We start from the raw sequence: 13,798 nt of genomic DNA on the forward strand, positions 1-13,798 counted from the left end.
TCTTTGACTTCAGGAGTTTTGGCTGGAGATCTGGAATTCATATCCTGGGAGGAATAAGACCTACTCAGTTTCCAGATCAGCTGCTAGACAAGACAGCCCACATTTTTCCTGGGTTTCAGATACTGCCCTGAGCCATAGTAGGTACTTTGTTCAGGTTTACTCTCTGCAGAGAGACTCATGAGCCTGCTTCTGTACCTTTATTCCCCTCCCCAAGAACCACTCAGCTTCTATTTCCAGAAGATGTCCCCAAAGCAATAGAACTGTAGGATCTTCTCTCTTTTTTACTGACTTGTTTGATCCTTATTGCTCTTGATTTTGGAGATCCAGAAGAAAGAACACTGGCCTGGGAGTCAGAAGAGCTAGATTTTTCCTTAAGCAAGTTCATTCACTTCTCTTGGCCTTTATGTTCTCACATATAAAATGCGGACATGTAACCTAGATGATGTTAAAGGTGTGATATTTCAGGATTCTGATTTGCTTTCATCCTTTCACAAGGATGTGAGAGAGGTGGCATTAGGCAGTGATGAAGGACCAAGCCAGTTCTAAGATTCAGTGTTTCTGTGAGCTAAACACAGGGCTCTCTCGCTTCTCCCAAGCACTCTGAAACTCAGAATAATTGACTAGGGGTCTTGGGACATCTGGCAGCACATTTGAGGCTTTGCAGATCTGAGGAAAGTAGAGCCGAACTTTCAAGCCCCTAATCCCAAAACCTTGGAGAGAAGAGGCTGAAAGGTTTGGTGAGTGGTATGTGTGTGAAGGGAAGTGGAGAATAGCTCCTCCTTTTCCCCTGAGGCATTACACCCACCAGCAGCACATCCTCTGGTGCCACTTGAAGGGGGGGGGGGGTGTCCAGGAGCATATGACATGTCTGGTTCTGAGAGGCATGTCCAACCCAGTGGAAGGCAGGCCCTGCATTTTCTTCACTGACAAATATCTGCATAAGAGCTCTCACTGCATGTATACACATGGCTGGGTTGAACATAAGCAAAGTGCCTTGTGGGGAGGAGTGGAAAGAAGGGGAAGCACTCTCAAAATATAGTTAGGGATATTTGAGGCTTGCATTTCTCAGATAAAAGAAGGTTAGAATGTTTTCTGGTCTGAGACTATGGATTAAGGAATAAGAAAAAGTGAATCTACATGTCACTGACTTGGAAATACACATCAGGAAATACACACAGATACATGCAAATAGACATATAAATAGGAAAGTATGGGAACATATAGACAAAACATATATGACCAAACAGAGGCATATCTGGGCCCAGGAAAACCCTGGAACCTACATCTCTACCCCAAAGACACATAGCTATGATAATCCTTTTTCCACATGCAAGCACCTTATGGTTTGCAAAAACACTTCTCATATTCAACATTATATATCTTCTTGACAACAATCCTGGAAGGTATCAATTGCTATTATCTAAGTTTTTACAGATGAGGAAACTGAGGCTTGGGGTTAACCAATTAATTTGCCTAAATTTATCAAACTAGTAAATGGCAAAACAGGCTAAAACCAGGTCTTCTAACTTCAGATTCAGTGCTCTTTTATACTATCTCATGCTGCATTCCAAGTGGCATCTTCTTTCTCTCTTCTATATACATACAAAAAAATCATGCTGCTATGTTGCTGTACATGTGCATATCTCTATATGCTACAGATATACATTCACATTTTCTGAATGAATAAAATGAACGGATGAATAATAATGTCAACTGGCTTAATGCATATATAAATGCATAAAGCCACCAGCAGAAGATGTTGAGCAGCACTGTTGCGGAGGCCTCAGTCAGTAATGAGGGGAAGGGTCTGTTCAAATCCCTGAGCCATCCTTCCCTCTGTTCCTTTTTCATTCACCTATGGGCTCCTTTTTCAGAGCAAAGAATCTTTCCATGATGGGCCAGTGATTTCAATTGGCCCGGGGAGATGAAAATTTTGATTCGCATACCTCAACACTTACGGTTTGGGGACTAGTGGAAAGAACACATTAGTTCTATAATAGATTTCTTCTCTGTCTCTCCCACCAGGCAATGAGCTCTGTGAGAGTGGGGACGTCTTCCATCTTTCATGGCTATATCCCTGAAGCTTAGTACAGTGCCTCCTCCCTCCCCGTGCCATCCCTCTGGGTCATCCCAGTGCACTAGCCCCAAGCATCCTGTATTGAACCTGGACTGGCAATTAGTTTCTTATATGATATTATACATGTTTCAATGCCTTTCTCCCAAATCATCCCACCCTCTCCCTCTCCCACAGAGTCCAAAAGACTGTTCTATACATCTGTGTCTCTTTTGCTGTCTCGCATACAGGGTTATTGTTACCATCTTTCTAAATTCCATATATATACGTTAGTATACTGTATTGGTGTTTTTCTTTCTGGCTTACTTCACCCTGTATAATAGGCTCAAGTTTCATCCACCTCATTAGAACTGATTCAAATGTATTCTTTTTAATGGCTGAGTAATAATCCATTGTGTATATGAACCACAGCTTTCTTATCCATTCATCTGCTGATGGTCATCTAGGTTGCTTCCATGTCCTGGCTATTATAAACAGTGCTGCGATGAACATTGGGGTACACGGGTCTCTTTCAATTCTGGTTTCCTCGGTGTGTATGCCCAGCAGTGGGATTGCTGGGTTATAAGGCAGTTCTATTTTCAATTTTAGTAAAACCTCAGAAGTCTTTTTAGCCACACTGCTGCTAAGACACATCTTTATCATCTTTTCCTCATGAGGTTGATTATTTGGACCCAAGCACAACAAACTGTGGAAAATTCTGAAAGAGATGGGAATACCACACCACCTGACGTGCCTCCTGAGAAATCTATATGCAGGTCAAGTAGCAACAGCTAGAACTGGACATGGAACAGCAGACTGGCTCCAAAGTGGGAAAGGAGTACATCAAGGCTGTATATTGTCATCCTGCTTATTTAACTTATATGCAGAGTACATCATGAGAAACACTGGGCTGGATGAAGCACAAGCTGGAATCATGGTTGCCAGGAGAAATATCAATAACCTCAGATATGCAGATGACACCATCTGCAAATGAAGAAGAACTAAAGAGACTCTTGATGAAAGTGAAAGAGGAGAGTGAAAAAGTTGGCTTAAAACTCAACATTCAGAAAACGAAGATCATGGCATCTGGTCCCATCACTTCATGGCAAATGAATGGAGAAACAGTGGAAACAGTGTCAGACTTTATCTTTTTGGGCTCCAAAATCACTGCAGATGGTGATTGCAGACATGAAATTAAAAGATGCTTGTTCCTTGGAAGAAAAGTTATGACCAACCTAGACACCTTATTGAAAAATAGAGAAATTACTTGACCAACAAAGGTCTGTCTAGTCAAACTTTCATTTTTCCAGTAGTCATGTATGGTTGGGAGAGCTGAACTATAAAGAAAGCTGAGTGCCGAAGAAATGATGCTGCTGAACTGTGGTGTTGGAGAAGACTCTTGAGAGTCCCTTGGACAATAAGGAGATCCAACCAGTCCATCTTAAAGGAAATCAGTCCTGAATATTCATTGGAAGGACTGATGCTGAAGCTGAAACTCCAATACTTTGGCTACCAGTTGTGAAGAACTGACTCATTTGAAAAGACACTGATGCTGGGAAAGATTGAAGACGGGAAGAGAAGGGGACGACAGAGGATGAGATGGTTGGATGGCATGACTGACTCAATGGACATGAGTTTGAGTAAACTCTGGGAGTTGGTGATGGACAGGGAGGCCTGGTGTGCTGCAGTCCATTGGGTCTCAAAGAGTTGGACATGACTGAGGGACTGAACTGGCAACTTTTACAGGGCTTCCCTGGTGGCTCAGATGGTAAAAGAATCTGCCTGCAATGCAAGGGATCCAGGTTCAATCCCTGGGTCGTTAACATCCCCTGGCGAAGGGAATGGCTACATACTCCAGTATTCTTGCCTGGAAAACCCCATGAACAGAGGAGCCTGGCAGGCTGCAGTCCATGGGGTTGCATAGAGTTGGACAAGACTGAGTGTCTAACACACACACACACAACCTTTATATCTGTTATCCTTTTAATCTTTACCATCAGTCAGGCTTGTCGTAAACTTTTTGTATCCTGACTATCCAACCTATCCAAATTTTCTCCCAGATTTTCCTGTTCCTTCTCTTCTTCCTCCTCCTACTCATCTTTCTTTCTTTCCTGCCATTTAATTCAGGCTCATTGAGAAAATCGAATAATATACAAAAAGTGAAAGTCACTCAGTCACGTCCAACTCTTTGCAACCCCATGGACTGTAGCCTGCCAAGCTCTTCATGTTTCCCGCATTGCAGGCAGATTCTTTACCATTTGAGCCACCAGGAAAGCCCAAGAATACTGTAGTGGGTATCCCATCCCTTCTCCAGGGGATCTTCCTGCCCCAGGAATTGAACTGGGGTCTCCTGCATTGCAGGCAGATTCTTTACCAGTTGAGCTACAAGGAAATTCCTAATATAGAAATACATACATTAAGAAGTAAAAATTCTCTGTTTACTCTCCACTCTAATCCAAGTCCCTGTTCCAGAGGTAGCAACCAATATAAATTTGCTATACATCTTTCCCCTTTTCTGGGAACTTACAAATATAACCATATTTGTTGTTGTTCAGTTGCTCAGTTGTGTCAGACTCTTTGTGACCCCATGGACTGCAGCACGCCAGGCTTCCCTGTCCTTCACCATCTCCCAGAGCTTGATCAAACTCATGTCCATTGAGTTGGTGATGTCATCCAACCATCTCATTCTGTCATCCCCTTCTCCTCCTGCCTTCAGTCTTTCCCAGCATCAGTGTCTTTTCCAATGAGTCGGCTCTTTGTATCAGATAGTCAAAGTATTGGAGCTTCAGCATCAGTCTTTCCAATGAATATTCAGGACTGGTTTCCTTTAGGATGGACTGGTTGGATCTCCTTGTTGTCCAAGGGACTCTCAAGAGTCTTATCCAACACCACAGTTCAAAAGCATCAATTTTTCAGTGCTCAGCCTTCCTAATGATCCAGCTCTCACATCCATATATGACTATTGGAAAAACAATAGCTTTGACTATATGGACCTTTGTTGGTAAAGTAATGTCTCTGCTTTTTAATATGCTATCTAGGTTTGTCACAGCTTTTCTTCTAAGGAGCAGATGTCTTTTTAATTTCATGACTGCAGTCCCCATCTGCAGTGATTTTGGATTCCAAGAAACAGTCTGTCACTGTTTCCATTGTTTCCCATCTATTTGAAATGAAGTGATAGGACCAGGTGCCATGATCTTAGTGTTTTTGAATTTTGAGTTTTAAGTCAGCTTTTTCACTCTCCCCTTTCACTTTCATAAAAAGGCTCTTTAGTTCCTCTTTGCTTTCTGCCATAAGGGTGGTATCATCTGCCTATCTGAGGTTATTGATATTTCTCCCAGCAATCTTGATTCCAGCTTGTGCTTCATTCAGCCTGGCATTTTGCATGATGTACTCTGCATATAAGTTAAATCAGCAGGGTGACATATCTAGAAATATACAGATATTTTAATTCATAAATAGTATCATACTATTCATATCATTCTGTAATTTCAGAGTAAATAATAATAATAAAACCTCTTTTCAGAGTAGTTCCTGCTTTTAAATGCTGAATAAAGTCTTGTTGTACAGATGTACCATGTAGATAATCAGTCCCATAGTGATGGATTATTATAAGTATTACAGTAAATGTCCTTATAGATGCCTCTTTGTGAACAATAGTGTTTCCCTAAGATAGAGTGGTAGTAAAGCATGCACACCTCCTCCATACACATAGAGCTGTGAATGAATGGAAAAGGAGTAACAAGATAGGAATAGGAGGCTCTGTTCATTGGTCTTATTTCCTAACAGGAGAACTTGAGGCAATGTAAGGGGAAACTTGGGCCTTTAGAGAATCTGAGTTGATAGGCTTGTACGGCTGGAAATAGAATAGCAGATCTCTCTCTTTAGCTGAGCAATCTATCCTGAGCTTCAAAGATATACTGTGCTCCTTCCTCATGGAACACAAAGTGTGATCCCTTTCTAGGGACAACTACAGACAAGCCTGGAATGGAGGAAAAAAAGAGAAAAAGCAGCAGCTGACAAGAAAAAGCAGGGTGTAGGATGGAGGTCAGATAAGCACTGCATACTCAAGCACTACAAGAGCTAGGGGGAGGCAGAGAGCACAAGGTGGGCAGGAAAGATCAAGGGAGGGCTTTGTGCAGAGACAAGAGCAAGCACACAGGGCTGTGTGTATGCAGTGAGGCTAGCTTAGCTCGAGGAGTAGAGCTTTGCTAAGGAGCTGTGGGAGCAAGAGAAGCCTGCAAAGGTTAGGATGTGTGTATGCTGGGTGGAGGGGGTCATTGGATGTTTCTGAGCACAGGTGATCGCTGCCTTTCTGAAGATCCCCAGGGTGACCATGTGGAGGATAGCCTGGTACTGCAGCCTGAAGTCAGGGAGACTAGGGAGTCAGTGAGGATTCACAAAGGACACTAGCAGTGGAGATGGGGAGAGAGAAGCTGTGAAGAACAGACAGACAGACATCAGGGCTTGGTGACCAGATGGTAGGGGGCAGGCAGAGGAAAGTTAAAGATGATGAAATCATGTACGCAAAGGACAGTGCTAACAGAAAAACCACCAACAGATACAGAGCCACTGGGAAGGAGAGCTGGGGAAGAAGAGGGTGAGTATCCCTTGCAGAGCCTCACAGAGAACCAGGCACCTAGCAGACACCTGATCACTGCTGGAGGCATGGGAAAGATGCACAGATGGATAGTTTCCTTCTAAGTGTATCGAGCTTGAATTGTAGGTTGTTCATGGAAGGAAGGGCCATGTGCTCAGTGGGCTGTTTTCTCTCTGGGGCCCATAGGCAGACCGGCCACATAGGTGTGGTTGCTGGACACTGGCTACTGGGGACAGGGCTGAGAGCTAGTGACTCCACTGGGAGACTGGGAAACCCTCTCTGCAGGGCTAATTTCATATTCTAAGATGGCACTGTCTCAAATTGAATTGATATTGGTTGGCTGGCGGGGGGGAAGCTCTCAAAAAATTTCCAGCCTTACTACTAAGAAGCAGAGCCAGAGAGAAAATTTTTTCCCTCTCATTGTGGTCCATTAGTATGATTAATAATAAATATTCAACCCAAACTTAAGTTTTTCTTTCCAAGAAGTAGGTAGAAGATGGTTTAAAAGCAAGATTTCTCTACTGCTCAGTTTCTACTCTCAGCCATATTATAGCAAGAAGACTTCTTCCCTTTGGGGAGATAAGAGTATATTTTTCTGTTATTTTCTTGTTTGTGTAAAGGGCACAGCTAGACCAATGCTTGGGCTGCTGATCCAAGGGAATTAAGAGAGAGAGAAGGACTTGGAGTGTGTAGCCTCAAGCTTATGTTTGTCCTCATCTCTCTGATACATATCTCTTCTATGAATGAAGGAGAAGAACAACTCAGAGGCTCAATTAATTCCTTAACCAAGCATCAGCCAAGAGCAATTGTGCAGAGTTAAGCTGAAGAAATCAAATTTAGATGTAAAGAAGGACTTTCTAACAGTGATGAAAATGAAAAGCAGCCCTCTGAGTGATGGGAAACTTTCAACTGTTTACCATCCAATGGACTGGGTGGAGGAGGGGGAGGGCTTTTTTATTCAAAGTACTCCTGGCATTCAAGACTACTCCCTACCTACTTACTCTCTGATATTGCTTGTCCTGCACTATTGTGTCCTCTGAAAGAGGAATGCAATTTAGAATGCAGGAGCTTGTTTACTGCAGTGAGCTTATATCTTGAGTGGGAGGTGATTACAAGTTCAATCTCATTTCTCTCTTGAGCTTGACATAGGCTTTCACATAAATCAGCCTTATGCAGTTCCTGCTTGCTGTTTCTTAACTCTCACATTCAGAGTTTGCTGCAGCTCTGGAACGTCCTAGCCCCTTAGGAATCCTGAGCCTTTCCACTAGACTCCATGTATGGACCTAGAGCTCAGGTCAAATTTCTCCTTTTGTATCTCCTACTCCTGATTCAGACACCTCCACCCTAGCTTCATTGGACTCCACTTTGAGAATGTCCCTGTACTGCCTCTCATCTAGTTTTACTGCTTGAAAAAAAATTGCCTGTTCCTCCTTGAACTTTGAATTTAGTTCTTCTAAATACCCAGGTGTCTTCATACCTCTTATTTCCCTTACCCAGCCAACATATGAGGGGATGTTTAGCCCTTATTTTTACGTCTTCTCTCTACAAACACTGGAATAAACCTCATCATATCTGAATCTAATTGTTGAGATTACTTTGGCCCCAAGAAGACTGAAGTAACTCAATTCACATGGGATCATGGTCGGGTGCAGGGTAGGTGGGAGGGTTCGGAAGTTCTGGCCATACAGGTATGACATATTTTACAAAGAGGTAAAAACAAAGGTGTGTTTCAATGGCCATCCTGAAGAACAAGAGAGCACCTCAGCTTCCTCTGCTCTGCTTTGGAGACATGGAGATATCAAATATAGGTCCCTCCTAGCCAGGACGTTTCAAGTTTAACCTTCAAACAATGTTCAGTCGCTTGACCTGTAATCACCATACCAAGCTTCTGTCTGATAAAGTAGGGGTGACACTACTCTTCTGGTTCTAGTCTTCAAAAATTCTTGCTTGTATTATGGAAACAGCTTAACTGAGTTCTTTGTCTTCTCTATTACTTCTGAATCCATTCTCCACACTGGTTGCCGGATCTTGAGTAAGTTCTTTCCTCTTTTGGATCCTCAGTTCCCTTGACCTGAATGAGGTCTAGACTAAACACTCACTGATAGCCTATGTTTTCCTCCCATTCCCCACCCTTCTCCTCCCCAGGGGGCCAACCACCTCCTCCTCTCTCAGCCTCTCTTTCCATCAATCTCCTTAACGTCTGAACCCTTTGACTTCCCCTCACTTGAACTCCTGAGTCTCTTTTCCCTTTTAATACTGTGTTCAGATGCTTGACATTCCCTAACCAGTCTCTCTCTGTGTGTGTGTGTGTGTGTGTGTGTGTGTGTGTGTGTGTGTGTGTGTGTTTGGGGCATGGCATGTGGGGAATGACACACAGGGACTTTCCACTTTCCAGGATGGATAATGAAAGTTGGAGTTTCCAATCAACTTCCCCTCCCCTTTTAAGCACGTAGCCTAGTTCTAGGCCCCTGTAGGCTCTAGAATATGAATGCAGGAATCAGTGAGTTCCTTGAACTCCTGGAGGAAAAGGGCCACTGCAATGTCAAGGAACATGATTGATGTCGTTGCTACCCATGCTGCTGAGGCTTTCTGGGGTGTGCTGTTCTTCCTTGGGTCAACTGCTCAGCTCCAGAAAATGGTTTGGGCAGGGAACTTTGCTTACCCTAACACTTATCAATGAATCTTGACAGCAGTGGGAGAAGCTGAGGCACATTGACACATGGACCCCGTTGAGCTAGGAAAGCAGAGGAGTACAGAATAGGACTGCTGACTCCTGAGAGAAAATGCAAAGCCAGTCCTTATGAAACACTGCTAGACTCATCCATTGTCCTAGGAAATTTACTTCCTTTCTTATCCTTTTATAACGTCAGACTGGGAAAGGACCTTGGAAGCCCAAGAGTTCAGCCCTTTCTTATTACAGAAGGGGAACCTCAAGCCCAAAGAGGGGACAGGGCTTATCCAAGGCTACATAGTGGTCAGAGGGGGAGTTAATGGCAAAGCTATGACTAAAATCCAGATGTCGTGACCATCCCTCCCAAATATCTTTTTCACTGCCCCAAACTGGCTCATCATCCCTGAGGTATACATTGCCCTACCTCACAAAAAATACTCAGACCATGCCTCCACACAGTTACCAGTGGATACGAGAAAGGATAGCTATGGCTCATCACTTTCAAACTAAAGCTCAGACTTAACTAGATGACTGCTACAGTTTAGAACACCTCTATGCTGGGATTCTGTGACCTTGACAAGAAGCAGGAAGGGTTCTGGCAGACGTATCTTAAAGGAATGGACTAGGGTGTATCTAACCTGGTGGAATTACCAGAAAGTGAATCACATATCAGTAAATATGTTGCAGTGGGACTACAGGATCAGGATTTCAAAAAGTTGGAGACTGGTATTTGAAGGAAGGAAAGTGAACAGAGGACAGATATAGGAAAAAGGAGTCCATTTTTGATAAAAAAATGAAGATTGAGCAAGGATGGGGACAAACTATGATGGGAAAAGTCATACAGAATTCTGCAGAAGAGAACTGATGAAGCGTTGGAGAACCTGAGGCTGGTTAGCCAAGAGAAGAGAAGTTTCAGGCGAACATGAGATCTTCAGATCTCTGAGTTGTTTGGCAGAGTAGTAGATTTGTGTGGCCTCAGTTGAGATCCATAGGTGGAACCACAGAAGAGTTCAGATACACGCAGGAAGAACTTTCGGAGAGTCAGAGCCCTTTTGACAGGTAGTGAACTCCCATTAGTGTAAAGTTGTAGTCAGGGCTGTAAGCCTCTTTCCAGGGTGCGGCCTAGGGCCCAGCCCTACTTGGGAGGTGGGGCCGGATGGCCCGGATGCGAAGGGCCAAGGTCTGTGAAGGGAGTGAGAGAGGAGGCAGGCAGGCCTGGGTGAGGGCTGGGATCGCCCACTGAGGCGCCCAGGCCCAGCCAGGCCCCCAAGTAGCTGGTGTGGCCGGGCAGGGCTGGTTTGGGCGGGGCGAGGCTGGCGGCCGGCTAGAAGGCGGGCGCGAGGGCGGGGAGCGGCGCGGAAGCCCGGCCACATAAAGGAGCGGGCGGTACGACAGGGGCGGCTCTTTCCTGGGTGGGGTTTGTGAAGTCGTGGCCCGTTAGCAGGAAGCCGAGCAGTCGTCCCGACGCTAGAGAGAGACCCAATCCGAGCCCCCGGTCCCCGGAGTCAGCCGTGTGTACTGCGTGCTCAGCGCCGTCCGACAGCTCCTGGCCAAACTTCGCCAACTCTGCTCCCTTTGTCGCCACCATGCCCAAAACGGTGAGTGTCTGGGGTGGGCGCTGCCGGCGCTGGGGGCTCTTGCTGACCCTCGTAGCGCTTTGCCGATGGCCGGGGTCTTGGCCAGCCACGCGTCGGGTCGCGCTGCCGCGCCCTCGGCCGAGGCCTGGAGCAGGGAGGACGAGGGGCGGAGTCCAGTTCTGGCGCGTCCTGGAGTGTAGAGGGGTCCCGGGGTAGAAGTGTGGGTCGGGCGGGGCCGGCCTCTTTCTCAGATTCTAGTTCCTTGTGTCTGGAATGCCATAGTAAGGAAGATTTCCTTAAGGGCCCAAGGTCTCTTTTTACCCCCGAAGGGCCCTGGGCGCAGGGTAGAGAATTCTCATCCGGAGGAAAACAGTTACCTCAGTCCAGGAATTGGCGCTTTTATGGGGCCAGGCTGCCTCAGACCAGGATGGGCCATGGGAACCGAGAAGCAAGTAGAAGGGTGGGAGCTGCTCAGGGCGGATCCCGCACCCCCACTCACCTTTCCCACAGCCTCCCCAGGAAGCTTCAGCTGTTTCCCACTAGAAGAGGAGAGTTGTGGACAGACTCATCGAGGCCACTTACTCTTGCCCAGGAGCGCTAACACTTCACTAGACACCAGTCTGAAAGGAGGGAAGAAGACTTTGAGAAGAAGACTGGTTTTTTCCTTCTCTTCACTCGCCAAATCCCTGCCTTTCCCATTACTCACTGGCTATTTCCTCCTGTCTACTCCAGACTGTTCTGTGAGGTGTGGACTCTTCTGTGGGGCCACACCTTTCTCGAGTGGTGGTAGCTTCTAGGATCTGGTCTCCACCCCACTGTTTTGAGAAGAGAAGAAGCCTCCTGGGAGTGGGGCCTAGGGGGGCCGGATGCCCAGGAGGGAGGGGGGAGGGATGTGCCTGAATAATGAGCCCTGCTTGCTTTTGTGCAAGTCATGCCAAATGGCTGCCGAGGCCCTTCCCTTGCTCTGGAAGGCTGGGTGACCACCCTGGCTTGAATCTCTTAGGCCAAGCAGCTTGTTGCACTGGCTTAGGCTATGCAGTTCTGCCAGACCCTTCTTCTGAGGACAGCCTGAGCCTTGTAGAACTGAGATAGTGACTAGCAGTGGTGGGGAGGACTGAGGGTCCCTGAAAGAAATGGCTGGGGGACAGTACTTTGGGTGTGTGCTGAGCTTTGGTTGCCACGTTGCTGTGTTCCAGCCTCACTGCCAAGTGATTCTTTCCTTTCCAGAACCCTGTCCTTCAGAAACAGCAAGTTTTCAACAAGTGTATACTCCCACCATCTTCATCTTTTCATTGTTCATGGTTTTATGAGATGGGGCTTTTCCACACACTCCCCACTCCCATCCCACATACACACAAAGTGAGAGAGAATGGTTTTGAAAAAAGAGGGAGTGGGGGAACAGTCTCTGCCTTACAGAGGATTATAAAATTCCTTCCAGGACCCTCTCTTTGGTTTTATCTCTGTGGTTGACTCCCTGGCTCTTCTTCAGGTGTGTCTTTGCCTAAATAGGTGTGTGGATCTCTGGGAATTGACTGTGCCCTGCAACACATGTGGTATCTCTCATCCTCAGTTCTGAAATATCTATTATTTAAATGCAACTTTAATGGGCCTGAAAATGGTTTCAGAGTTTTCTAAACCACCATATCTCAGTGAAAAGTGGCAAAGAAGACAGCATGGTGATCTTCTTCCTGTTGTGGAGAGAGACTGGAGTATGGGCTGTTGGAGGTCAGGCCTAGGGTAGTGAAAGTATTTTTATGCAGACTGACTGAATCATGCTGGAAGGAGAGGGCTAAATTTTGATAGACTGGAAGCTTTGGAGAATTTCCCATGCTTTTTGCTTCAAAGAAAGTTTAACTTAGGAGAAACAACTGTATTATGCCTGTTAAGACCATGGAATCTTAACCTGAAAGGACTTTACACACTATCTAGTAGGTCTCTCCCTCAACTAATGAGGATATTTAGGCCTAACAGGAAAGGACCTACCACCTAAGGGCACATGATGACAGAATCAAGATTGGGGTCCATGCTTCTTGATGCTCATCCCATTGACCCTCTATTCTCACTTACTGAAGTATTATTGAAGTTGAGCCCCTTCTCTTGCTCAAAGCAAATTGACCTTTATTTTCAGGACTCTCTGGTCCTTAGATAAAAGGAAGTGGATGATTTGGGCAGAGTAACTAATGTTGGTATTTGTGTGGTCTCCTGGTGAGTGTTCCAGGTGTCACAAGGTGCCTCTTGTTACTTTTCTCATTCCTTATCCCACTGTTGAGGTATCCAGGGGCACACTTCTAGTTCACTGCATACCAGCTAGTAACTTTAATAAAGGGAGAAAATTCCTTATTTTCCATTCCTTCTTCACTAGTGTGTGTGTGTGCATACTCAGTCACTAAGTCATGTCTGACTCTTTGCACCCCCTGGACTGTAGCCTGCCAGACTCCTCTGTCCATGGAATTTTTCAGGCAAGAATACTGAAGTAGGTTGCCATTTCCTCCTCTAGGGGATATTCCCAACCCAGAGATCAAACCCACATCTCCTCCGTCTCCCTCATTGGCAGGAAGATTCTTTTACCACTGAGCCATCTGGGAAGCCTACTTCACTAGTGTGTTTTAGGTTACTTCTGGAGCATGACAGATAAGGAAGATAGTGGAAAAATGAATTCATTCATTCATATGAACCAATGTCTACAGTCTGTCCAGGCTTGGTTTCACTTTTACAGCCCATTTTCTTCCTTAGTCACCTCAGTTCAGTTCAGTTCAGTCGCTCAGTCATGTCCGACTCATTGCGACCCCATGAATCACAGCACACCAGGCCTCCCTGTCCATCACCAACTCCCAGAGTTCACTCAGATTCACATCCATCGAGTCAGTGATGCCATCCAGCCATCTCATCCTCTGTCGTCC

At 45.6% G+C, this 13,798-nt stretch overlaps 1 protein-coding gene across 1 annotated transcript in view; it reads left to right on the forward strand.

The window, feature by feature from the left end:
- The first annotated feature begins 10,469 nt into the window (after positions 1–10,469).
- MSN (moesin) overlaps positions 10,470–13,798 on the forward strand; it is a 79,648-nt gene continuing 76,319 nt past the window's right edge. The window contains exon 1 of the mRNA XM_070291548.1: positions 10,470–10,919. Coding sequence (XP_070147649.1) covers positions 10,908–10,919 — 12 coding nt within the window. The 5' untranslated portion in view covers positions 10,470–10,907. The remainder of the gene's footprint in view (positions 10,920–13,798) is intronic.

Source organism: Ovis canadensis, chromosome X, assembly GCF_042477335.2.
Source record: "Ovis canadensis isolate MfBH-ARS-UI-01 breed Bighorn chromosome X, ARS-UI_OviCan_v2, whole genome shotgun sequence".
Classification (NCBI taxonomy): Eukaryota; Metazoa; Chordata; class Mammalia; order Artiodactyla; family Bovidae; genus Ovis; species Ovis canadensis.